The following is a 27,972-nucleotide window of genomic DNA, read 5'->3' on the forward strand; positions in this document are numbered from 1 at the left end:
CCCCACTTCTTTGCCATCTTCTGATGCTTTGCCTGTCTGTGAGAGACAAATGATGAATTATACCACTATACCTTCCTTCTGAACATATTCCCATTCAGCGTAGGTGTGTTCGCCCCTCCACTACACTTTGCATTTGCGCTACACCATACTGTGTATGTTGTAACAATTCTTCTTGTTAACTATGACATGTGGCTTTTGTTCAAGCTTGTCCCCTGCATTGCTCAGAGCTTTATCTCAAGCTCCCTTGGCATTTCAGATCTGTATGGTCTGTCTCCATGAGAAAGTCTGGAAAGTTGAAGCAAAATCAGTTGAATAGGTTTTGATTCAAGCAAGCCTAAAAATCTACGGTCCCATCATTTCCTGATCAGAAATGCCTGACTGAAATGTGGCTGAAACTAGGTATGCTAAACTCAGGTCTGTTTTGCTCATGGTCAAAAGACAAGTTCACTTCAAATACTGCTTCAAAAGTCTGAAACATATGAACATGTATGAACATATGGTTGCTGCCAGCCAAAGTTTTGTAAGTTTTAGCAAGACTAGGTGAGTACTATAAACTAGCTTAAAATCCAAAGTGAGTTTCTTCTAGAAAGGTTCTTCTTCTGAGCTCCAGAAGTGACCTACCATAAGAAATGGGCTGTTGGAACATATGGTCAGGTAGACCCATGGATGGGCAGTCATCATTTAGGTAGTTTGCCCTTTCTGAAAGTGCACATTTAAGTGTACATCCAGTTTGGAAAGAGTCTTTTCAAATCTCTAGGTCAGAGAGTTTGAGAAACGTGGAAGGCTGCTGGCAAAATAAGCCAGGTTAGTTTTGCTCCCCATTCTGTAAATACATTAAGCTGCCCGATAATGCACAGGCGGTAGGTGGTTAAGAGTGGGGAAGCAGCCTTCACTCAAATATTTTCCGAGCATGCATCTTATAAATTCTCTGAATATTGTCCACAGTATTTTTAAGACACTAAAATCCTCGGAGTGGGGAGGGAGGATTCCACTGACAGAACCTTGATGGGAGATAACTACGCTCCTGGCACAGTTCTCTGGGGTTTGATGGGTGAGTGGCAGTAAGAGAAGGCCGTTATCCTCTGTAAAGCTTTTCCATTAAAAGGGGGTTTAAGAGCAATGTTTTGGACAGCAAAAGGCTGCTGAAATTTAGGATTCCTCAGCTCAGCTCCAGATTTTAGAGTTTTTTGCCTAGCCTCTTCCCACCCTGTCCAGGCCTTCTCTACCTCCTCTTTCATCTGTCAGCTCCCAGTCTCCTGCCCCACTTTCCCCTTTTCCAGACACAGGATTTTTCACTCCCTCAACCTCATCCTCACCCCTGTCCCCTTCTGCCCAGTTCCCCAGCCCCTAGGTGCCTCCCCTGCAAAACTCCTGTCTTGCTTCCTTTCTTTTCTGATGCCAAGATTCTTTTCTGATTCTTTTCTGATCTCTGGTTAGAGCAGGGAGATTAGTAAGAACCTGAATGGTAGAAGAAAGTATTTCCTTCCTTTCGCTCACTGTCTCTGCAGCCAGATCCATCTCCATAGCACCAGCAATTGGGATGAGCAATTACAAAGTCCTGATTTGACGCTATTCCCTTGGGTTGGTGAGTGTTCAGTGCAGCGCACAAACACTGGTGCTGGCATGTGTATGGCTTGGTCAGAATGCTGGAGCATCTGCAGTGAAAACAGGATGCGCACCAGGCATCTTGCAGACTGAAAAAGCAGCTGAAGTGGAATAACATTTCAGGGAAATAATGAAAGGGAACCTCCTCTTTCTCTGCCCTTCTGCAATACATTTCAAGCTTCTTCTTGAAAGCTTCCAAACGAAACAGGTGTCAGCATTTCATAGTGATCAAAACAATAGAATGTTTCTTTAATACTCTACCCAGAAACTTTCCAAGAAAATAGCCTAAAAATTCAGCCTGAAGCAAATAATCCTACTGTTTTGCCAATTTCTAGGAAAATGGAAAAACTCTGGAATTAAATTGAAGGGCAGCATCAATTATAGGTGTCATTGGCTGTTCTGTCCCTAAAAAAAGTTTAGTATTGTTTAGATTTTCCTGGAATTTTTAAATAATACTTCTAATCCATAATATTTCATTTTAGCAACCAGAGGAAATGGCTGCTGTTTCTAAAGCTGTTCTCCAGTAGTCTTATTCCCGGTTCATTATTTGCAGCTTGGTAGTGCACACAGGTGCAAACAGCATTGGAACGTTGTGCGTTTGACACTTTATAGGTGTTTTGCTGCAACCCGGTCACACCTCCAAGGGCCTAGAAATATCAAGACAATTAGAAGACCAGAAATAGTGATCCTCTTGTAAATAAGGGGTACCAAATAGCAGCCAGTTGAAGCACTTGCTCAAGGGCACACTAAAAGAGCTCTCTCAGAGCCAGCTACTGAGCTTGTATCTCCCAAGGTCTTACCCATAAGAGCATCCTTCCTTTTCCAGCTGTCTAAAAAATGGGAGATAACTGGCTCTGCTGGGTAATTATGTGTCAGATTAAAGGAATTTGAAATGTGGCACCCTTCAAGGCTCTTTTCCTTTCCCATTTCCCATGCTATAAATACGAAGTCTCTTGGTGAGATCATTACTGAGCACAGGACAGGGTATTACCATTATGCTGATGATGCAAGATATATATTTCCTGGCCTTGTAGCTGCAGGGCCTGCTCCATGCGAACTTCTGAAAGATAGATACTGTTAACTGAATGTGTCAGGAGTTATTCATCCCCAAACCCAGGAAGACCCATGTTCTTGGCAGACATCACACACCTCAAGAGGGTACTCAAAAGTCCCCAGCCTATCATCACACTGCATATGCTAACAGAACCTTTTCTATTATTTTTATTCACTTGCATTATTCCAAGATGCCATCACAGGACTCTTGATAGGGCAGTTGACGTCATTGCAGCTGTACATTATCTCAATGTGATGGGCTATTGTGACACATTATGTCCACCCAGCAAATTTTTTGCATCAGCTGCTGCTTATTATTTCTAAATCTTTCGCCAGGCTTTACTTTGGCTATATTTAAGAACTACTCGCTGAGCTCTAAAATGGTGTGCCTCTGTGCTCATACACCACCCACTGCTGAAAGTTTCTACCACTGAATATGAAGTCAGCTGGATAGCTTAATTCTGTTATGACAGCCCTCCAGAATAAAATTCCTTCTATATCACATCTGTTCCCATTTATCCATTCCCAGTGTTATGAATTTAGACTGAAAATATGCCCCTACTTTCTTGGTTTTAACAGTAACATACAACACAAAATAGAAACTGTGACATATATATTATGAAACTGTAATTAATATTAAATTGGACTATGCAATCTGTACAAAAAAATCTATTACATGGATTTCAGGATATCAGTGTTATGCGTTTTTATATTCCCATAATAATTTTATAAGCACTCTATGAAATACTGTGTAGCATTTCTATTTGCTCTTCTATGTGCACAATTGCATTACAAATACTATTTGAGATTATACTTTCTTGTACTATACAGATGTCACAGAATATGTAAATACTTTATTGTTAAATGCACGTACTGTGACTTGTGCCCCAGAAGGTATCCCCTAATTTATATGTGCTTGATGAAGACGTTTAGATTTTATTTGATATTATTTATTTTTGATAGCATAGCAGGAAAGCTAGTGTGCAGGGGATAATCTTGATGGATTTGCTATGACAGATCTGGTGTTTTATAAAATCTTCTACCCCAAAGAAATCAGTTCTCCTGCAGTGATGGCTCATGGGAGACTCAGATCACTTCCATTAGCAACGATGCATTGGTAACATTACTGTATTCAGATGTTTGGAACTCATTTTAGCTTAAGAAGATTTATACAGTGAACATAAAGAGAGCACGGGGTTTTCTTGGATGGACTCAGGGTAGCTGCTGTGCATTACTTCCCAGCACAAAGATACCTGCAATATTCCTGTTTTTCCTTCCATTTTGCCAGCCTTTCTTCACAGTTGCTCAGTCACCACCCTGTATTTTTCAGGGAACAAGGCTACTCTCGCCACCAAGAACACTCCAGGGCCCTCCGACGAGAAACCCCTTCCCCCACACATGGCCTCCGAGTCTCACATCTGTCTGTCTGAAGTCATTAATCCAAAGACTTCAACGAAGGCAGGATTCTCACGCTAACAAGCTGGCAGCTTGGGTTGTGCTCTGTTTCCTGGCTCCAGCTAAAGCCTTCCCTGCAAGAGGTTAGAAAGAGCAGCCCCTCATTTTAAGCAATGCTCAGGTGGTTGGCTCGAGCTGAACTACGAGTGCTTTTCAGAGAGGCTCAGTCTCAAAAACAGAAGGAAGCATCTTCATGAACATGAAAGCAGAGCCTTTTCCTCTTTAAAATATTAATTAAATATATTTTAAAAATTCTTCACATAAAGCACTCCCGCTGTCCCTTACCTTTGTAATGTTGCAGGGGACGTGACAGAAGCCTTAGCTCACAGTGAGGTACAATTCAGCCAGGCTCAGGCTATATGATGCATGCATGTTTCATATGAAATGTGTATGTGTTTCACTCTACAGTAAGCTAATATTTTGCCAGCACCCAAATACAGTTTGACAGTGGCTGCTAGGAGCAAAAAAATAAGCATATCAAAACAGATAACATTCATTTCATGATTAGACTATAATAACTCTTAACTTACAGCCTGTAAGTAAAACTAGAGAGAAAAATAAATGCCATTAGCTTTCTTTCAGACCATAGCTATTTAAAAGGGGATTCTAGATGATTTGGTGGATTTTGAATTATTATTTTTTAAAAGAATTTTAATCACCTCTTCCAGCCAATAATATATTTTCCTCCTGGAAAACATATAGCTTTCTCTGTTGTTCAGGCTCCCATGGAATTAAGTTCTTTTGGAAGTCAATAACACATTTCTAAAGGTCTTTAAAGCAACCAGACTGGATCCTTGACCTTTTTTTCTGGTCCCTTTATGCTATGAAGTACACATATTAAAAAGCAGCTAAAACAAGGCGAGTGAGATTTTCCTGATTTAAAATTGCTGATTGCCAAACACCATCTAGGATGGCTCTGTGACACCCCTCAGGAGGAAAGAGGCCTGCAGATAACAGCCCAGAGCACTATTTCTGTGGGCATCCCTGAACCACAAAGCAGTTTTTAGAACCTTTAGAATCAAAGTAGCTAAAAGACAGTTTACTTTAACTCTGTCCCTGTATCTTTGCTGGCCTGATTAGCAAAGAACAGCCACAGCAAAAAATTTGTCCCACTATTCGAGTCATTCACCCATCACTCAAGTGAAGACATTTCTGGTATGGGATATGACCGCACTCTCAATGTCAAGATATCATCAGTCTTGTAAAAAGCAGTGGAATTTATCAATGGGCATAGCTAACAAGTGCCTCCTGATGATTTTTCATTTGACAGAGACATTCTGGTAAGAATGGTGCTTGCTTAAATCAGGATATTCACAGATGATTTTAATCCTCAGCAAGCTGAGGTTTCCACCTAAACAGACATGAGTGCTGATGCTATTTAGGTAGAAAAAGCACAACCTAATATAACATGACCACAAGGAGCTTTTACCAACACCATCAGAAGTTTTGTGTGGTCCAGGACATCATAAGACCAGTGACAGAAGAGCTGGCATCCCCAATTGCCTCTTCTCCTCAATGACCTGCTGACATTATCAGTGACTTTATGCTATGTCCTCATTAAGAGATGCTGGCAAATTCAAACAACGCTATAGAAGGCAAGAATTTCAGTCTTTAAAATGGCTATGGAAAATTATGTTAATACAGAAAATCAAGCTACATCTAAAAGAGGTAACAGATATGTCCCTCACAAGGGCATAACATGAAAATGTACAAAAGAATAACCCTCCAGCTGCTGAGATGCAGTTAGTAGATCTCCCTATTGTTAACCTTCAGAAGCTATCAATTTATCATGGGATATAGAAGTGGGAGAGAGGAAAAAAATAAAAGAGAAGGAAAAAAACCCAACCAAACAAACCAAAAAAATAGGAAAGAGGACCCCAAACTAAAACAAAACATGAGATTTGACAACTAAGGGTGTGATCCAAATTCATTGCAGTGAATTGGAATATTATCACCAACTTTACCACACTCTGGATCTGTGCTTAACTGAAAACAAGGATGATGTGAAAGGGAGATTGTGTATGAAATATATCATACAGTTTTAAATAACTCTTCTCCCCAGGGTGATATATTTACTTATGAAGAAGAAAGCAAACAAAATACAGAGAGTGGGCTAGTATTCAGGGAAAAGATGAACTGTAGAAGATTACTTGTAGGAGGAAGAGCAAAGCAAAACTTGTGCTTAACCTGAATGTATGAATATTCCCCCAAAAGCTGCATGATGACTTCAGGGATGAAAAGTAAATACATTCTTACAATTTAGTTAGACCATGGTCGAAGTGCTCAGTGGCTTTCAGGATAAAGCCAAGAACAAGTCAATGATACCAAAGGGGATCATTAAAAGATATAAAATAAAGGCAAACATAGTCCAAAAGTAGGGCTGCTTTAGTAGGAGAGAGGTGGGCAAAACTCATTATTCCCAGATACATGTACTTATTACTTGTTCTTATTGAAAGCAGAAGGTTTGTCAGAGAACAAGAAATAAAAATTGCTATTGGTAGCACACAAGTAAGAAAAACAGTTGTATCCAGCCAATTAGTCCAGGTTAAAGGCATCCCTGAGTACACACTGAAAATACTAAGCCCTCAAAAATTATTTCTGAAAAGTCATATAGCATAGCAAGTATAGCCTCAAACATCAATAAAGGGAAGAAGAGTGGTTTATTAAACAAGGAGTCTAATTTCAAGTGTATTCTATAATGCAAAAGAACAGAACAATTGCTGAGGGGAAAAAGAAAGTAAACTGAAAAAAACCAACCCCAAAACACTCCTCTAAACATTCAAAGGAAAATGGAACGATGATAAGCAATAAGAAGCATGAGTTCATAAGGAACATGTTGTGCCAAGGAAACGTGATTGTTTTTTTGATAGAACTGCAGAAATCCTGGATGAAAGATACACAGCATGATTTTAATAAAGGATTTAATACAGTGTCTCACTAAATCTCCCAAAATGAATTCAAATTGCTTTGGACGTAAGCACTGCCATGTAAATTGAAAGCAGGTTGAAGGATCACAAACACTGGCTGATGAGAAATGGCAGCGGATTGCACTAAGTTGTGGGGAAGTAAGCAGTGGGTCTACTGCAAGGTATAAAGTTGTTTCTTGTTTTAATAGCTTCATTAATAAGCTGGAAGAAAAGGTAAACAGCATGTAAATGAGCTCTGCAGATGAAACTACAGTTGAAGTAATGTTAAAGTGGCAGAAAATAACAAGCTAAGGCCTAACTTTAAAAAAAAAAAAGTAAAAAACCAGCAGCAAGTTACTGCACTGGAGGAGGGACAGCCTACAGTAGAAAAACACATTATCATCTTGTATAGGCAAAGCAATGGCCTACACTTACCCTTAGGAACGAAGGGCAGCATACGTAAGAGGGTTTGGAGTGCACTTCACTGGACACAAAAGCTAAGGTATGTTTGGGCTGCATATTTGCTAGTTTAACGTGGCACAGGAAGGCAGAAGTGCCTCTTTTCCTCATATTTCAAGAGAATCCCTTCTTCCTCACTCATGACCTTTTTTTTCTGTCAACCTTCCTGACCCGTCTCCCTCTTTGTCCTTCACAGAGTCTTTCTCAGCTCCCCCTCCCCTCATTTTCTTCATTTCTCTTTATAGCTGTACTGGCTGCTTCAAACCAACAACTGAGATGTCATTCGACTGCCTCTGCCACTCTGAGCTCTGTGTTGTCACCCAGTCTGGGCTGGACTGCAGGTGGGGTTGGAGGAGGTGCTGCTACGTGGGGCAATCTGGGCCATCCCAAAGACAGCAGTGCTTCCAAACCCTTTTGGATCTATGAACTACTGCCAACTCTTTGGAATTTCTCAGCACAGTTTCAAATGGAAATGGCGGAGCTTTCATTCTTCCATCAGGTTCTCCACATCAGCTGTGAAACCCTTGCTATGGCCTCACATATCTTCCTTAGTTCATCGACCACAACTTAGAAGTCGCCACAGTTCGGGTCTTAATTTCCCTTGAGCTTCAGTTTTGCACCAGGTAACAAACCAGGGCAAGTAGTGACTAACTGGAGCGATGTTCCTGGTGATTATCTGAGGCACAAGGGCAGTCTGACTCGAAGCTCTGAATACTAGTTTGTGCTTTTTAGGGTTTATGGCTCCAATCCAAATGAGTTGAAACAGTCAAACCTGGAGATCAAGAAACTGAGAAGGACCGTGGCCATTTTTTCTGCAAGGGGAAAGCAGAGGGACTCTGGTAAATATAGGAAAAATATTTTGTATAAAGAAGCTAGTAAAAAAAAAAAAAAAACAACACCGAAAACCAAAAAAACAACCAAACAAAACAATATCTAAGAATTCTTTGAAATGCAATGATCAAAAGAATTTCACCATGGTGGACACTTTAGAAAAATCGCTGTTAGGCTGAAAGCTGACACCAGCTACCATTTTAAAAGTCTGTAAAGGTTTAACCTGTGTCCATAAGACTCTTACTGCCTTTCTGCATTTCTTACTGACCTACAGAGTGAAAATCTTGGATAAAAAGGAAAGGTTTTATTATTTTTTTAACCTGATCTGAATTTCATAGCCAGGCAAAGAAAAAAAAAAGTTTTTGCATCTCACCTCTAGTATTGCAGATTATTGAAACCTTTTATCTGTTTGAGAACTTTCTGCACAGAAACTTGTGAAGATGATCACAGGTAGAAGGGATGATGCTAACATGAGAGACTGAAATAGAATGATCTGATGTGGATGGACATGACTCACACGGCTTCACCCTCATTGTTTTAATCTATGGTCTGTCAAGGATACTCACTAATAACAGATACTCTTTCCCACAGCTCCACATTATATAAATATAACTTATTCCCCAAGTAATTCACCGTAAAAAAAGAATTGATGACTTCTCTCTTCAACGATCAGTGTTGTTAGATAGTCTATATATCATTCTGCCTTTTGGATAAAATAGGACAGAAAAGCAGCAATGCAAGTATCAACCACATCTTAGTTTTCCATGTAATACAGATCGCTGGTCTTTTTATTACTAATAGTAATAGAAGGGTTGCTGGTACTTACCTTTCAAAACAAGAATAACTTAAACAACAAATCTAGTTGGACTATATGATACGAGCACTGATGCTGACCCTTTAAAACAGAACTCCAACTTCAGCAAAAGAGAAAGGTTAAAAGGAAAAGTATTGTAATTTAAAATGTGAAACTAGACAGGAATAGCACTCTATACTCAGGAGCCATCATAAGCTTTCCTAATGGATGTCAATAAATGCAGAATCAGAATAGTAATTACAAGAAATTCCCAATATTATCATTAAACTTTGGATTCCATTTCGAATTTCAATTTCAAACTTTTCAAAATGTATTTATTATTACAGAGCCTGACCCAGCCATATAAGTAACTGAATTCAACAACAAAAGTCCTCCCATTGAGTAGGGGATTTTGGTCTGTCTGAAAAAAAAATCCCAATGATACCACATCACAGATATGATGTTCTCTCTGAACTCAATTTTTTATGACAAGGTAATACATATCAAAACCCAGTGAGATGTAAGAAGACAGCCTACACAAATCAGTCTTTTTTTCTATAGGAGAAAAGTTGTCCTATTACATTTGGCTAAATGAGGAAGCAGAGTGGAGTGCAGGGTAGCCAAGAATACCATAGTTTAAAAGCAAAAAAGAACAGAAGTTATTTTGAGAAATACACTCTTCTTCATTGATGAACTGTTGAATGTGAATCCTGAGTAGAGGTTAAAAGGACAGCTATAATCCCTTCTTACTGCAACACAGTAACATGTTCAGGCTAAGAGTATCACTTATTCAGATAATGAATATTGGAGATGTCAGAAAACCAACACTGCAGGCATTGAAAGCCTATTGATTTCTTTAGCATAGTTGAAATGTCATAGAACACCAACAAAAAAAGAATGAACGTATTTGGAAACCTCTCAAATTTCATAATTTTATATTTTTTTCATGTAAGAACATGTTTATTGGTTTTCCTTTTATAGATTTTGGCTGCAAAAACATCTCTGAATTTTAGTTCCCTCAGCTAACAGTGAAAAATGCTTTTCTCTCTTTTTTTTTTTTTAAGTGTTATAAATATAAATGTCTGCTTGCAGTTTGTGAGACTATTTCTAGGCTGATGCATGAATTGGTAGAAAGACTGTCAAAACATGTACAACTCCTTAGAATAGAAGCACACTATGAGTTGTGAAAGCCTGAATGAACTGGAGGCTGTATCAGAATATGACAGTGTAGAAGCTTTATCCTAAAGGAAGATCTTATCATAAGAAGTACTAAATTTATTTGAAAGACACAGGACATATGCACATTCTCCCCCCCCCCCCAAAAAAAAAAAGAAAACCAACTCAGAAATTATATGGACTGCAGCAAATTTTCAATTAAATATTTGAGACCAAAGAAACTGGGAAAACACAACCTTCAGATACTAACTTTCAGCATCTAACAGGGCAGCAATAGTAAACAGGGGACTACCATAATGGCAAATTAACTATTTTTAAAGCCAGCAAAAGAGGACTTTTTTAGACTGGCAGAATTAGGTAATTATGGTGAGGTGCAGATACACCTAACTACACAAAACTACATCTCAATGAGGTCAGAAAACTCTAGGAGGTATCTTTCCTCTGATTCCCTTTGATGTAAATGTTTTAACAAGACAAAAGCCCAGAAGAACCCTTCCATCGCACCTATATAAATACAAGCAGCTCCTCCATTCCAGGCAGGGTGATTATATGGCTACAAGCTAAAAAATCCATTTTTTTTTGCATGTGGTGTTCTTTGTAACGAGCCAAATACTTACTGAAGTAAGAGAAATGTGACAAAATATAAGCAGAGAATAATAATTTATGAGACTGTTTTGTGTTTAGAAATCAATTTTCTCTATTATAAAGCAGGTGGAATGCTGACACTGGAAAACCTATGTACGACTCGGTTCTTATCTCACCATTAAAGGATCAGTGACGTAAACCAAACACTGCTTAACCTTCTTCTTTGTGATCCATATCTCTTGCAGAAGTATGCAGAAGGGCAATATGTCTGCTAACTGCTGTCTGCTCCTTCCGTATAAAAGCCAGAAGCAATATTCCTCAGTACCCTTTCAGAACAAGCAGTGAATTTATCATATCTGTTTGTAATGCCCTTTGGGACTTTTCAGGAAGAAAGGCACAGTAAATGTAAGCTCATTATCATCATTAACTCCTTTTATACACCAGCTGAGCTCAGAAGAAACAAATGCGAGAAAAATATAAGGAAAAAAATGGTTAAACGTATTTACCATTCTCTTCTTTTCCTGGTAGGTTTTGTTGGGTTGGTTTTTTTTCCATTCATAGATACCTTTATTAGATAAAACTCATTATCTATCAGGAAGTCTTAAAATTAGCTTGATCACTTGACTCCATGAGATGACACTTAGATTGCTAAGGAAGAACAAAATGGCTTGACATATTAGGGGACATTCAGCACAGCAGTGCCTGATTTATTACACTTGTTCTCATAAGATTAGAAGCTCCTTAAGGTTCCCACAATTACACCTCACCTACGCATGCAAGAGAATGGTTTCAGGAAAAGGAAAAGCTTTGCGTTTGTCCTGTTTGTGTGTTTTCTGGGTAACGGTCACGGCCAGGGGAATGGCACTAGACCTAGATTTGAATGGGAGAGGACTCGCTAGTTGTACCTGTTGAAAGGTCACATTCTTCATCCAAAAAAATCTTCTAAGCTCCTTCTAGGGTAGACGTGTGCGAGCGGCACCTCCAGACAGCAATCCATACCACACACGTTGGACATTAATATCAGATAAATGACCTCAGCAAGGCACTTGTCTCTCTCTGTTGACGGCAAGGTCAGCCTAGCGAGTCCCGTCGTGTGAAGCCTACTTTTCCGCCAGCTAGGTGAATTTGTGCAGCTGTGTTTTTAAATACAAACAATAATTATCAATTCATACGAAAGGATCCTTTCAACACTCCAGCTTGATTCAACCCATCGAGAAAAAGCGGTACTAATCTTGTCTGTGTTACTGCAGCTGATAGATCGGTTCTATGCGTGTATGGTATGTGTATTTTCTGTTACTGTAGATTTAGACGGTTTTCTTTGTTGGTCATTAATAGAAGAAAGATGGGGCCCTGACCTGCAAGCACATCCCACCTACTTGGCATCTCAAGACTTTAAAAACTGGCCCGCAAGAAAAGAATTTAGGGGGCCGTTAGATCCACCATCCTGATTTCAGCCCCTAAAAGGGGGAGCTCTGGCAGCTTTGACTCAATTTCTGATCTTTACATCAAACGGGTTAAGTTCGAGGGGGGGGGGGGGAGAATGCTTCTCAAACTGCTTTATGGGGAAAGTCTGAAACTTTTAAACCTGCTGGGAATAAGCTACACTGAAAGTCTTAAAAACGGAAGCAAGGGTGGTAGCGAATCCCTCAGGCTGCCGACAGTGAAATATTTATCGTCCCCAACTTTGGCAAGCGAAGAAGTCACCCGAATTAAATAAGAATCAGAGGAAGAAGGAGAAAGAGCTGTGAAGCTTATCCGAGTGTACAAAGCCAAGAAACAAAACCATACACAAGCGTTCAGACCAGGAAAGAAACCTCGACCTGCCCCTCCAGCCGCTGCAAACAGGTGGAGACGCTCCTGCCGCCGTTCGGCGGCGGGGTGGGGGGGGAGGTTTGGAACACCCCCTCTTCAGCGGCACCCCCGCGCTTCGCTTCGCGCCCTCACACGGGAGCGCTCCCTTCTCCCCCCGCTGCGCCCCCTGCCCCTACCGCCAGGTGCCCTCAGGGGCTCGTCTCCCACCCAGACGCCGACAGCTTCCCCCCTCGGCTCCCACCGCCCGCGATGCGGGCCGCCGTCGCACACTGCCCGCCCCGGCGCCTCCCCGGGCCCCGCCGCCACCTGCGAGCCGAGGACGGGCGGCCGGACCCCGGCAGCGGGGCGCCGGCAGGCTGCAGAGCCGCCCGGGGGCGGCGGGCGCCGGGGCTGCGAGGGCACCGGCAGCGGGGAAGCGGCTCCCGCCGCCCCGGCGCCCCGGCCCCGGCCCCGCAGCGCCGCCGGGCGGCGCTTGCGCACTGCGGGCCGCCGCGCCGCTCGCCCGCCTCCCCGGCGCGCCCCCGGGAGCCGCCGCGGAGCCCGGCCGAGCCCAGCCGGGCCGGAGCCGCGGGCAGCCGGCGGCGGCAGCAGCAGCAGCAGCAGCGGAGCCCGCCGCAGACCGGCCCTCCCCCTCGGCTGCCCGGGGGGGCCGCGGTTGCCGCCGCCGCTTCTCCTGCCGCCCGCGCGGCTCGGGGAGGCAGGAGCGGCCCCGAGGGGTCGGTCCCGGGGCTGCGCCCGCCCGGCGCCGGCGGCAACTTCGCCGCCCCGGCCGTCCTCGCCGCTCCCGGCCGCCGTGCGAGCGCTGAGGCGGCGCGGCGATTAACCCCGGGCAGAGTTTCGCGAAGCCCCCAGACACCCTAAGCGGCGGGCAGCAACCTGTTTTCTGCCAGGTTGCCGGCGAGGAGGAATTAGCGCTTGCGATTATCCGGAGCGGGGAGGCGTGTTCCAGGAGGGACCTCTCCTCGCCAATAGAGCCACCGACTGCCCGCGGCGGCGGGAGGATGCCGGCAGGCGGCACGGGGCCGGTGCGAGGGCTGGCGAGGAGGCAGCGGTCCCGGGAAAGGGCGGAGCGCCGGAGGGGGGGTCCTCCCGGCGCTGCACTTGCTACATTAACTCGGCGCGTCTGAGACGGCGGCACAACTTTCCGGCTCTTGGCCCGGCGGGCGGCACGAAGAGCCTCCCCGCTGCTCCGCCCGCCGGCCGCTTCCCGCGGCGGACCCCGGCGGCGGCGGGAGCCGCGCTCCGGCGGGCGGCGGGCGGCTGCCCCCCCCGCCCCGGCGAGGCGGGCCGTCCCCGGGAGCCGGGCGGGCATGTCTCCCGCTCCCAGCCCCGCCGAGCGGGGCGGCCGCCGCCGCCGCCGCCTGTGAAGGGGAGCGGGTGAGCCCCGCCGGCTCCCGGCCATGCGGCCCCTCCGCGCTCCCCTCGCCCTGCTCTGCCAGGTGCTGGGCGCCTGGGCTGCCTCCTGCGCCCCGGCCCCCGCCGCGGCCGCCGGGCCGCCGGCGCCCCCGCAGCGCGCCCGCTCGCCGCCGGCCCCGACGCCCCTCGCCCCGGGCCGGCGGGCGGCCGCGGCTCTCCCCGGGCGCGGAGCCCTCCCCCGCGGGGCCGCCGCCGCGGCCGGCGGCGGAGCGGCGGGGCCGGGCGGCGGCTGCGCGCCCCGCGGGGCGGCGGGGGCCGGGCGGCGGCAGCAGCAGCGGCGGCGGCGGCGGGCGCGGAGCGGCGAGCGCGGAGGAGCCGGCGCGGCGGCGGGCGGCCCCCGCTGGCTGCCGCTGAACGGCTCGGCCGGCGGCGAGGGCAGCGCCGGGGGCCGCGGCAACGCCACGGGGCGCCGCGCCCGCCTCCGCAACCCCTTCTACCCGCTGACCGAGGAGTCGTACGGCGCCTACGCCGTCATGTGCCTCTCCGTGGTGATCTTCGGCATCGGCATCATGGGCAACATGGCAGTGATGTGCATCGTCTGCCACAACTACTACATGCGGAGCATCTCCAACTCCCTGCTGGCCAACCTGGCCTTCTGGGACTTCCTCATCGTCTTCTTCTGCCTGCCGCTGGTCATCTTCCAGGAGCTCACCAAGAAGTGGCTCCTCGAAGACTTCTCCTGCAAAATCGTCCCGTACATCGAGGTAACGGCGCTGGCTCGGGATGCGCGGGCCCGTGCGCCGCCGCCGCCTCCGCGCAGCCCCCGAGCGGCCCGGCCGCCCCCCCCGTCGCTCCTCCGCCGCCGGCCTCGGCTGCGTGCGGGGACGGCGCTGCCGCCGTTCGTCGCTGCCGGCGCGGCGGGGTCTGGGTTTCCCGGGCGGGGAGGCGGAGGGGAGGGCGGCCCGGCCCCGCCGGGACGGGACGGGGGGGGCCGGGCCGGGCCGGGCCGGGCCGGGGGTTCTGGCCGGCCCGGGTCCAGCAGCGCCGGGGTTTCTGTTAGGCTGGGACTGAGCGCGCCCAGCGCTTCCTTCCACTGGCCCGAGTTCTGCCAAACTTTCCTCGCTCCTCGTGATCCTGAAAGGCGAAGATTCCTCTCAGAATTAGATTTCAAGCTCTTTGGGTTATGTTTGTTGTTTTCCTAAAGTGGAGCGAGTCAGGAGAGCGGGTGGAAGGGGTGGCTGGTGATAGGCTGTGAGGTGGCGATTGTAAAAAGGACCATCAAGGGGATGTATGAGCTCTTAACTTATACCTCAGCGTTCAAACCTCACGTTTATTTAGCTTATCTTTAAAAAAAAAAAGTGACCCCAGCTCCATTGAAGTCGCAGCTTCTTGGCAGTTGTTCAGAGGCTCTGTCAAAGAAGCCCTCAGCCAGCTGGCCGGAGTCCTGCCGGCATCGTTCAGGTTGTCCGCTTTATTTATTTACTGGAACTGAACACAGAGGCTTGCTGGTGGGGTGGTAGCTTGTACTTCTGGCTGGCTCTGCTGTATTCCCAAAACCTTATGTTCGACATTATTCTGCAACCAAAAGCTGAGGAAATAACTGTTGATTCTCTTGTCCTAAGAACGAGATATTAAGAAAAAGAAAAGAAGAAACCCCAACTTGTTATTAATGCACCAAGTATCGGTTTTGACAGCACACTGGTACACTGTAATACGTAATCAACGGTCAACCAGTATTTTTAAGAAAGTGTCTGTAAAGGTGTATGGTGTGTGTGGCCACTAAATTGCCATTACTTCTTTCATACGTGATACACTTTATTACCAGTGGTATTGGACAAAGGGTGGAGCTGTGCTACGCTTAGATGAATTCAAGGCCAGTGGTATACAACTACTGACATGAAGGAGTAAACGTGTATTTCAAGACATGAAGGAGTAAATATGTATCTGTTGAGAAACTGACAGTACTAGGAGCTTTCAAAATTTCTGAATTGGGTTCTGGGGCTACTGTGTTAACCAGTAAAATAAGCAGTACTGTTTCAGTTAAAGTGTAATCATTTCAATTAAAGTAGCTAGTGTAGTTTGAGTGTCTCCAGGACTTTCCTTTCACGCTTCCTAACCTTTTTATGGTGCATCGACATACAAAATAGAAATTACTCTTTGTAATGCTGATTCTAATTAAAGATCAGTAATTGAAATTGTTTGCACGGCCGTGCTGTTCTTCAAAATCAGTTGCTTACGCTGTGCAGCTTTGGGCACTAAAGAGTTTGTCAAACCGGAAGTAGCTTACCTGAAATGTAGTTGCTGAAATTCAAAACTGTAATCCTGAAAAACGTTCAGCTGCTGCTATCCCCCCTTTATACTTTAATGACACCTTATTTTTTCACTTTAAGGTTCTGTAGATGTCTAGAGTTGAAGTCTTGTTCAAGACCTGGCACCAATCCAGTCATGATGGAGCAGTAGCACGGTGCCTGTCTTAGGCTTAATTATTACAGGAGTCCAAAAGTGAAACATTTTCCTTGTCCCTGAGGAAATGTAATTAATTTACATCTAAGGTACAGATCTAAAAAGGTATAGCCTTGGGGTTCTGTGTTGCTCCCAGAATTGTATATTTTTCATTCAGTAGTCATTACATATAATACTCACGTATGCAAAGTGTAGTCATCACCCAGGGAGCAGTAAGTAACAGGCTGGATTTCCCCCTCCTGTGTAAACTGTATCCATGAGTGGCGGATATTGAACACCACTGGTGGATTGTGCCTCTCCACAGCTTCTCTCGAGCTTGGTGAGGAGGACGCTGCCCTGGAAATCAGGATTCGACCCCGCTCAGAGACGGAGGAGGGAGTTAGAGCAAAGTTTTGCCACTTTCCAAGTGTTGTTCAAACCTCCCCGGTGTGATACGGTGGCGCTGACGCCACCAGGAGCAATGCAGATGTGGAGCATGTCATGACCTCTGCCCCGTGAGCAGCTGCTGCTCTGTGCTCTGCCAAGGATTGCTCACAGCAGTGCGCTCATCCGACAGCTGAATGACACCGTCTTCTCCCTGGTAGCTGACGTGGGCAGGCTCGTCCCCTTCTCACACAATGAGCGAAGGATGAAGTCTTCTTAGCTCCTTGCGAGGAAAGCTGTAGACAGCTATCTTCAGGAGTGGTTTTCAGACCTTCCTGGAATACAAATAGCAGCATCTTCCTGAAGATGGACAAATTTTAAGCTGTTGTCTGTGTTTTCTGTGAGTTAGCCCAGCGTTTTGTTCTTTTAAGTTTCTCTTTGTTCCATGCTTTGCATCTGTGGTTTTTTTGCATGCCAGTTCTCTTCATGTGCTGTTCAGGGAGCTACGTGTCTCACCCAGAGCTGTAAATCCAGAAATACTTCACTTTGAAGCATCAAAGACCCCCATTGGACTGAGCCCTCTGTCATACCAGCTTGTACTTTCTGAGCTAGGGAGCAGGGGATGTCTGATTATCCAGAGCAAGTGATATGGCGATCACAGCATTTTAATGTAACTCAAGCACGCTTTGTATTGTGTTTGAAGGTTTCAAGTGATCCCAGTGAGGAACCTGGAGTTTTCTTAGTTTGGCCTCTTGTGGCCAATTGTTTTTTTATTTGTGCTGTTTAATGGATATTGTGCAGAATTTCAACAAAGCATCTGTTGCCAGCGATAACACATATGCACACAGTCTGGGGAAAGTGTTTTATGGTATCTTCAGGCACATTTGTATAGGTAAATGTTGAGCTTTCAGCAGTGGAAGGTCTCCACAGTATTTAATTTAAAGGGCAGTTTTCCCATACCTAATAAAGATCAGCTGTGACCAAGTACATTAAGCAGTCATTTCAGCCATATATTGTATCACAGTTTGGTCACTTCTAACTACCTTTTAAAACTATGTCATGGCTATGCTCGCATAAGGAATGCTGTGCACGTGACTGAGAAGGAAACTGAGTGAATTAATTCTGTGCTTCTCACGAGGTCTTTAGGTGATGAGAGTAAAACTGCTGGAGAACAAAGCTAGAAAGGCAGATGGTTAGTAGAAGTGGATGAAATTATCTCCACCAAGAATTTCATTTGACCCCGATGATGGCACTGTCCTGGAGGAGCAGTTTTGAATGCACCAAGAACGAATTGAGAAGGGAATTAGAATCACTGGGGCAGCTACTCTGCCCATAAGGATGTGTGATGTGCTTCTCCTTTGCGGTTTAAAAAAAAAAAAAAGCTCAACAGTTCTTAAAATTTTGCCACTTTTCTGGAGATGGTTCAGAAGTCTAGCTTTATGCATGCGTGTCTGAAGTGTTTACCTGCACACTGTGTTTATGTTGTCTTCCATATACTTTTCTCAGTATTGCTCAGAATCGGGAGATACATGGTAAACGACAATACAAAGACAATGGCTTTGGCTAATTCCTGTTCCACAAGCCCTGCCAATGTGGAACCCTTTTCTTTTTGTTTAAGCACACACAGTCTTTTCAGCAAAAGGACTGGGGGGGGGGGGGGGGGAAGGAGTACAGAACAAGGTAGTTCCAGTTCCCCTAGTTACAGATTTATGCTAGGCCTTAATAGAAAGAAGTGTGGATGTAGACAAAATCAGTAGTTTTACTGTGCTTCTAAATATTTCACAGCTGTGAAATGTAACAGTCCTGTAAAGCAGCATTTTTATTTTTTATTTTAATGCTGGAAGCCAACAGTGAAGAGGTTAAGTTGTTTAAGGCCCAGAGCAGCTCGCTCAAGGTGACAAATGGATTGTGTCAACTAGGACTAGAAACTATCTTTTGGGCTTTAAAAGAAAGCTTGCTTGAGTTACATGCATTCTGCTCTTGTAGGTTACACTAGGAGCTTGATGAGTTTGAGGGGGGTCGTTGGAGGTAGGCGTCACTTCCTATGCTGGCAGATTGAGACAAGCTACTTACAGTGGTGTAAGGATTTAGTATTGGGGAACGGTCTAGAATGAGGATTTGCAGAGACTGATTTACTGTCCTGTGCAGTCGGGCACAGAGCAAGAAGTTGCCGAGGCCGGTGATAGTACTCGGCCCTGTGCTCAGTGCTAATAAACGTGCACCCCTCTGCCATTCTCACAGCCCCCACAAAGAAGAGAAAGATAAAGTCTGTGGTGTCTTCCTCTGGACCGTATCACACATAGGAGACTGGCTTGACTCCGGAACAGGCTGACCGTGAAAAAGCCTCTGAAATCTGATGCCCAGTCCCCTCTGCGTGTACTTTTGGCAATCAATTTGTGGCATCGCTCCTCTTTCTGGTGGGTAACCTCCAGCTCAGGAAAGCTATCACAATTAGTATTCTTAGTGGAAAGCATAACAATTGATTTGGCCTGGAATACGAATGACTCTTTCCCTGGAGCTGACCCTCCAGGGCAATTTGAGGTGAGGCTTTTTCCCCTTTCTCTCTTTTACTTGGTAGGGGCAAGTGAGAGGCACAAAGAAAGTGCCTGTTCTCTGCCTGTTCCAGAGCTGTCAGAAGAGATCCTTATTTTAAGTTTCACTTTAGGGAAGCAAATACATTTTTTATGGGAGTTTATAAAAGCTGTGTATTATCTGTCTTTTCTGTGCCTTTTGTTGTGCAGCATCTTCTTTATGTCTCTTCTTTGACTCCAGTCAGAGCTGGGCTCCTGAACCTCCAGTAAGTCCTCTGGGTAGTAGACAAAGATCTTCAGAGAGGTTTGCAATTTCAAAGCTTCGTACCGAGAGTTTTCTAGGGCAATGGCTACATGTGTCTTTTACTGAGCAGAGTATCTTCAGCACTTATCATGCCATAAATAATTATTTAAAACAGAAGTGTTAATATATCTCTGCCCTTTAGGTATTAACGGCATGATGATAGTAGCTGCCATGTTGGCTGTTCTGTCAATCTTTCTTTCCTCTGCAAACTCTGCCCTTAGGGCCTTATAAGTTGTCCATAAAAATTTGCTTTTGGCTTAAACTTTGCATGTGGCATTTCAGCATGGAAATGAATTTGTGTCAGACTATGTTTAAAATTGGGTCAGTAATATTTAAGTTACATATGTGTGGAGAGAAAAAGGCAGCATCTGCTATCCCGGCACCATTGACTTGACTCTGAGCACTGGGATGTCATTTTTCCATTTGACCGGATTTTTTTCTGCAAAGCAGGAAGAGGCAGATTTTTAGTAACAGTTCCATGTTGTTCATACTAAGAATTAGTACAGAAGTCTGTGTAGCGTGATGAGAATTTGATCCTCAGTGGAGAATGGCACCAGTTCCTTTATTAAAAAAAGAAAAAAAAAAAAAAAAAGAAAACAGTAAATTAAATTACTACTATGGTAGCATGGTAGATTGCAAAGCAGAAAAATGAACAAAAAATAAATCCTTTTGTGTTTTGCGATTTTTTCCAACCCTCTGGATAAGCATGTGGTGTACTAATGAGTATTTCCAGTGCCCTGACAGTCTGGTTGGCTTTTGCTTCCAACAGAATTCAATAGCAGCTCTCAGAAGTGGATTCTGATTCTGAACGCTATTACTCTTAGGGTATACAGAAGGATTAGAAGCACACAAAGCACGTGTGCTCTATGTCTCCCTGATATGAATGTTGATAGTGCTACAAAGGAAACAACTGTATCCTACCCGCTGTTCCACGTGTGTAGGACATCTCCATGATGGTAGTTTCCAGAATGACCGTCTTGTCTTTTGGATATTTAAGATTTTCATCCAAGATGCTTAAGCTAATTGCTGATGTCAGAGGAGTACCCTGGCCCCAGTACTCCTTAGCTACTGAATTACTTCTGCCACACAGTAGTGTTTTAACTGTGTGACCCTTACCTATTTTAAAGCATAAAGCCATTAATGTTTAATAGCACTTCATGTAAGAAATATAGAGGTATTGTATTTATTTATTTTTGTTCTTTTATAGTAATGACTGTCATTCTATAGTAATTACTGGCTTTTGGGTTTTTGGAGGGTTTTTTTAATTGAAAGAACAGAATCCAGAAATCTAGATAAACAATTAAATAATTGTTTGCAATGGGATGACCTTTTATTTTGCGGTAGTCCAGTCTTATTACTGGACTCTCTGCTGTAAGTGTAGAGCAGCACAAAAAAGTATTTCAGTCTGTACTAACTTTGTTTATGTATCTTAGGCAAAACTGACAAGTCTGCAAGAGCTACCATGGTGTGTTGCATTAACATGCTCTAAAGCTATGAAGTTTGATGTGGCTATAGAACAGCCATAATCAGATAATAGACTCTAATGGCTTGGGGGAAAAAATCAGTCGTTTATAAGATATAACAGCAATGGATATAAAGAGTCTACAGGGTGTCACTGAGAGCTCAGAGATGGCTTGGCTAGTAGTCATCAACCTTTTCTGTAGTTCAGCTTTCCGATTACAACGGGTAAATGTTTTGAATACCCATCCTGCCTTGTAACAAAGGAAGGAAGAGTGCCGCATATTTTAAGAAACTCTGTGTTATCAACGTAAAATATATTCTGTCTTAGAAAATCCAGCTTCAGCTGGTAGAAGCAGCCACTTCTTGTAACTCCTCTATTTTATCTTGTTCCATAAAACTCTGCATTGTTTCCCCTCACTTCTCCATCAGAAGGCATGCTCAAGAACATGATGTCTGAGATGATTAATGGTCTCTCTCATTTCCAGTCTCGAGTTGCTCATGGCTGGTTGATTCCCATTCTGTTGCATTCACTGTCCTTTGGCTTAAGTAACTTTTGTATCTCAAGATAGACTTCTTTGTAGATAGCAGCAATATCACTTCTTGGTCTTCATCTTACTGGACTGAGTGACCCAACCTTTCTTTTGTATTCACTCACAGAATCTGGTCTTCGTTGACCTTCTCACCCAAGTCACCTTTTCTGATCTCATTTCTGGTGTTGTTTTCATTACCTTTATCTAGTCAAGCAGATATTAGTGAGAGAGAATTCAGAGTCTTATTTCCACTGGCATTGCTCACCGTACTACATCTGCACTGCCTCCCTGGTCAGCCAGAGGCTCTGCTCCTCGAGGCCAGGGCCAAGAGCTGTGGGACCACAGCCAGGGGAAGTAGGACAGGCCAGGGAAGGCCTGGGAACATTGCGGTGATTATTAAAGTTCATGAAAGGGGAATGGGTATGTTGGAGGGATGGAGAGGAGAACTGATGCAATTAAGCTGAGCATTTCATGAGTTTGCTGTTGTTCTCTCCGGCCTCAGTTCCCCAGATGAGTTTTGACACAGCTGACTCACAGCTGGGGAGCTAATGACCAAAGGTTTGTGCAGTGTCTCGAAGGAGCATCACGGTGCCCACTAACATCCCTGTGAATGCTTTTAAAGGAGCAACAGTATTAAGAGGCTCGCTTGTAACAATAACGTCTTCCTTTGCGTGTGTATGCTGTAGCTGGTAATCCCTTCCACAGCGGTTCTCTGCCCAACTAGGGCGGGCATGTCCTCAAAGCAGGGGTTACTTCACCACCGCCTCAAAGCAGATCGGTGGTCGTTCAGTTAGAAACCCGGGGACTTTTTTGATATCATCTGGTAAGAGAAGGATGTAAACTGGTGTCATCCTGAGAGTCTAGAGACTGAAGGAGAAACTTCACAGGGACCGCATGGAAATAAATCAGACAACTAAGCGATGATCAAAAACTACTGAGCCTGACTCGCCCTTGCCTTGCCTCATTTCCTGCCAGGTTGTTGGAATTAAGACCGCAACAGCATATCAGCATATCAGAAACTCAGCTGTTACAACAAGAAGAGCACCATTAAACTCCATGCAGCTTTGCACCACTTTAGGATTTGTTAATTTGTCCTTTACCTGCTCCCCATCAAATGAATTATCTTCGTTCTGTGGTTATTTCAGGGCAACATAACAGATTAAAAAGGAAACTTCTCTGGCTTCTTCTGCGTTTTCAGCTTAACCCTGATTATTAGTATGACTGGTATGGAGAAGCACCCCTAAACTGAAATTGTGTGAACATGCAGAATGCATGTCCCAGTTCTCGCCTACATAGGTTGTGAGCAGCACCCATTGATTTTGCTGGCTGTTACTCGTAGTCTGAAATGTGGGGTAAGTAATCAGACCCTTAAATTGCTATACTGCCTTTAAGCAAGTCAGCTGGAGTGAATCCCTGTTCATCTGCTTGGGAGTGTGTGTTTGTTTTTTGTAAGCTTTTCCATGGCATCAGGAACTCTGTTAATCCACAGAAAATAGGAAACCATTGCCTGTTCCAGAGAAACACTGGCTTTGTTAGCTTGTTTCATCAGTAAATCCACAGGAGAGTTTTCAGAGCCGACTTCCACTGTTCTTAGTTGTTTCCTCTTGCTCTATTTCACTGTCTTAAACCTCCAAGTTGTTGGTCAATTAATGTGACAGGAACCCCGTAGGTTATGTTTGTTCATGGTAGGCATGTCTTCTTTCATTAGTCCAGCCTTAACAGCTGCAGAGTTTTAATGCCTTAGCCACTGTACAACAGCCTGTTTGCAATGAAATGGTAAAGCAATAAAAGCGAGTGCGTTGAGGGCAGGGGGAGAGGAGCTGAGAGGGAAAATGTTAATGTACAAAACCTCAGATTTTCTTCTGTTCTGCTGATTTTTATTTCAATCTCTATTCATTCCCAAATCTCAGTTATTTCCCTGTCTCCCGTAATTGCAGAGAGCTGAGTCCTGACCCTTTTGTTATTCATGTTGGATGTTCTGGCTAGAGGTTTTGCTGTCACTAAGGAATTTGAAGACTGCACACACATTTAAATGTTTTGGAAACAAAGTCGCTAGTCTTGAATTTAAAAATCTGACTGTCAGCAGGGATGCATGAAAATTATCTCTCATTAGCTAAGTTTATCACTGTTCATTAGGATTTCCCTGTAACTGTAATATTTCTTCAATTGTTTTTATTTTTTGCTGTATTTACCAAGCTTTCTTTGAATCTTGTCAGACAGTTTAAGTTCCTAAATCAATGGGTTTGCCTATTAAAAATGTTTACGGTACTGCTTTGTCATCATGAAATATTCCTGCAAGTTAATTAGTAAGAGACTGCATCTTACTCATTCTATCTTTTAGGAAGCTGCTTCAAAGAATTCTCCAACTAAGCCAGTGCCTGACAGTTCTAGTCCCAAGTGCCTAATATTTTTCAGTGATACTCAATTTTAGCAATCTGATATGGCCATTAAATATTGAAAGCCAAAATTAATGATACATTTATATAATTGTGCATAATTGTACTATCTATCTTTGCAGAACTTTTTACAAGAGGTGATGCATAAACAGGAATATTTCAAAATTATGGTGGAAATCAGAAAGTATTTTTTTAAATCTTCCTATATGAAATTTAAATATATCATTGCACATCAAATTTGGATAAGCAAACTTATAGTGAACTGCCTAATATTAGCCTAGATTTCCCAGTTAAATGCACAGACACGTAGTTTATTCATGATAAAAGTAAGCATTCTTTACATTTATTAGGAATATTATTTAACAGTTTCTTTTCTTTTGCATCAACACATTTTCAGCATAACAGAAGCATGCAAACTCAAGAAAATAAATGAATTAGAATGCAACAGGGCACCTAATCTTTCTCCAATTGAAGTTAATGAGAGTTCTGCTTTGAATTTGAACTGAAGTTGAATTTATTGGAAATAGGATTAGTCCAAAATGTATATAGTCTTGCAAATTTCTTTTTAGGAAATTTAATTATAAACAGGATAAAATGATAGGAAATTATGTTTCATGACCGTTCAAGATTTCTATTCATGCATAGAATGATGGTTATTAAAGCTAGAGAACATATGCATTGCTCTGTACTTGCTCTTTACAGTATATGATTGAGAGCTCTGTCCAATCCATCTTTAAATCATTTAAACAACAAAACTTCTGCCATTTCTCCTGGCCTGTAGTAGACTCTCCCACAGGATGTTTCCTATGAGTAAGCCTAGATTTTCCCATGAACTCTTTCTAAATGAAACATTGAAGATGGATTATTAAAGCCTAACTATTATAGTGAAGGTCGGTTTTGCAGAGGCTCTGGAAGTCCAAAGATTTCAGATACAGTCTCTTTAAACTCACAGTACGGGATGACTTTATGTGCTTACATCCCATGAAAATTTCACTTAAAAGCCTAAGTCCAAAAAACCTGTTGTTGGATCCTACTCCATTCAGTAGATGCCTAATCCACAGGGTTCCTAAATTTTGTGGATAGGGAAGGTTTCAGTGTTACGATCCCCTGCATGCTTGATGAACACGTGATGTGGGTGTTAAGTTCATACTTCTGCTGAAGGAAGACTCTCCCATCTCTCCCCTTTTGACTTAAATTGCAACCCCTGTGATGGAACTGATCTTTCTGAAAAACACTCCTTAGAAAAATGGGGGTGAGGAAAGGGTTTGGTTCTACATTTTGGTCAGTTCCTCAGGTTTTTTTTCCACTTGGTGTTGGACAGATGCTTTCGTGGGCCTCCCGGAGAGGATGACACCAAGCTGAAATAAATAGTTGTAGGCAGAAAAACAGAAGGACATACTCTTTTGGGATGCATGCTGGATGACAGGTAGTTCAGCAAACACTGGAAGCCAAGTTCTGTCTGCGATGGTTCTTTTGATGGTGCTCAGCACCATGGTGCTTAACTGTCTCCTACACTGATATCCCTAAACTAGGTTTTCCTTTGCCTTTATCAGTCAAGGGCCTAGACGTGACTGGCGTTTCAGAATACAAATTGAGCTCTATCTAACTATGAAAGAGTATAAGCCTCTTGCAGAGAACAGCTCAGTGGTATAGAGCCTTCATCCAATGTACCATAAATTAATTCCCTCTTCAGGCTGCGTGAGTTTGGGCCTTCATCTTCCGTCGCTATGAAGACTGCCATCAATGGGGGACCAGGGGACTTTTGAAGGAGATGAAGTTTTCCCACTCTCTGCTGAATAACGGGCTGTACCCTTGTAGCTGTCTCCCCCCCCCAGTATTAACTTGCCTTCCCTTTCCTCCTTCCCAGGTAGCCTCTCTCGGAGTCACCACGTTCACGCTGTGCGCCCTCTGCATCGACCGGTTTCGTGCCGCCACCAACGTGCAGATGTATTACGAGATGATCGAAAACTGCACCTCGACAACGGCCAAGCTGGCCGTCATCTGGGTGGGCGCCCTGCTGCTGGCCCTGCCGGAGGTGGTGCTGCGCCAGCTGGCGAAGGAGGACCCCCAGTACGGCGGGGAGCGGTGCGTGGTGAAGATATCCACCGCGCTGCCCGACACCATCTACGTCTTGGCTCTCACTTACGACGGGGCAAGGCTCTGGTGGTACTTTGGCTGCTATTTTTGTTTGCCTACCCTCTTCACCATTACCTGCTCCCTGGTAACGGCGAGGAAGATCAGGAGGGCGGAAAAGGCTTGCACAAGGGGGAACAAGCGACAAATTCAGCTGGAAAGTCAGATGAACTGCACGGTGGTGGCTTTGACCATTTTGTATGGGTTTTGCATCATTCCTGAAAACATTTGCAACATCGTGACCGCCTACATGTCCACAGGGGTCTCTCAGCAGACTATGGACCTCCTCCATCTCATTAGCCAGTTCCTTTTGTTCTTCAAGTCCTGTGTCACCCCGGTTCTCCTTTTCTGTCTCTGTAAACCTTTCAGCCGGGCCTTTATGGAGTGTTGCTGTTGCTGCTGCGACGAATGCATCCAGAAGTCTTCAACAGTGACAAGTGATGACAATGACAACGAGTACACCACAGAACTGGAGCTCTCCCCTTTCAGTACCATCCGTCGCGAAATGTCCACTTTTGCCTCCGTGGGGACTCACTGTTAATTGACCTTAGGACTTTGTTTCCTGTATCTTTTTCCTTTCTCTTTTTTTTTTTTTCTTTGTTACTTCATATTTTTCTTCTTGAAGCAAAATGAAAAAAAAAAAAAAAAGATTATTGAAAACTACTCTGGAAACCAATCTGCATATTAACAGTCATGCTTTGGAAAATAATTTGTTTGGTTATTAAAATGAAAGAAAGAGAGGGAAGGAGAGCCAGCACTCAGTTTTAAATCATGATATTTTGTATGGTGCTAGGATTTTATTGTTTGGGGAGGAGAATCCATATCAATCCACTTTTATTTAATTCCATAGTAATTTTTTGATAATCACTGTAAAATGATTATATAGACATTGTGGGTTTTGCAAGATGTTTCATGTAAAAGATGTGGTGGAAAGTATTTGAAGGTAGTTTTAATCCAATTACTGTACACTATTGTGAGAGGACTTGGACTTCAGAAAATTTATAAAGTAGCATAAAAATAAATGAGGTTTTATTCTTTAACTTCATTATCAATCTGCATTTAACAAGGATGCCTATAAGTAGTATTAAATTCCTTTAATAAGTAAAAACAACCTTTGCTTTGCATAAAATAATTTAAATGCTCATATTTAATTTACCATTTGTGTACTTACCCTTGGAGGCTATAATTACAGTGTTTAAGGAAGATGGTTATAATGGTATTAGATTTACATGAGTGGTTTTTTTTAACGTACATTACAAAGTTTCAATGTGCCTCATTGAAAATTTCCTTCTTAACCTGCAGGTATACAAAGCCTGAGTTATTCTGTACTTCTTGCGAAGAAAGATTTGCTTTCTCACTAAATTTTGTCCTGTGTGGTTTCAAAATCAAGTTTCTTTCCAATTTGTTATTGGTTTTACATTGGCAGTCTCTGTATATATAGCTCCCGCTGGCTTCAGTGAGAGTCCCATTGCAGAGGAAGGCATTCTTTTGCCAGAGGTTTGCTGACAATAAATGTGAGGGACTGAAACATGTGGAGAGTGAATTCCTTCTTTTTTAAAAGGTATAAACACACTTGGACGCTTGGGGCTTGACCCAGAGCCCGTTGCAGTCAATGGAAAGGTTTCCATCAATTTCAGAGGGCTTTGGATCAAGCTGGCATCTCCTATTTATTCTGGGATATGTAGCATGAATATTAATCATGGGGGCTCTGTATACCGATTATAAATCACGCTGCTCTCACAGAGACTGCTATTCACTAG

General features: G+C 43.9%; 1 protein-coding gene across 1 annotated transcript; it reads left to right on the top strand.

Moving 5' to 3' along the window:
• Positions 1–13,267: 13,267 nt before the first annotated feature.
• GPR37 (G protein-coupled receptor 37) lies at positions 13,268–27,740 on the top strand. The gene is made up of 2 exons (XM_069801992.1): positions 13,268–14,795; positions 25,947–27,740. Exons 1-2 carry the CDS (start codon positions 14,076–14,078, stop codon positions 26,751–26,753), a joined length of 1,527 nt encoding a protein of 508 aa, XP_069658093.1. The 5' UTR covers positions 13,268–14,075; the 3' UTR covers positions 26,754–27,740.
• Positions 27,741–27,972: the final 232 nt, after the last annotated feature.

Source organism: Haliaeetus albicilla, chromosome 14 (genome assembly GCF_947461875.1).
Source record: "Haliaeetus albicilla chromosome 14, bHalAlb1.1, whole genome shotgun sequence".
Taxonomy (NCBI): domain Eukaryota; kingdom Metazoa; phylum Chordata; class Aves; order Accipitriformes; family Accipitridae; genus Haliaeetus; species Haliaeetus albicilla.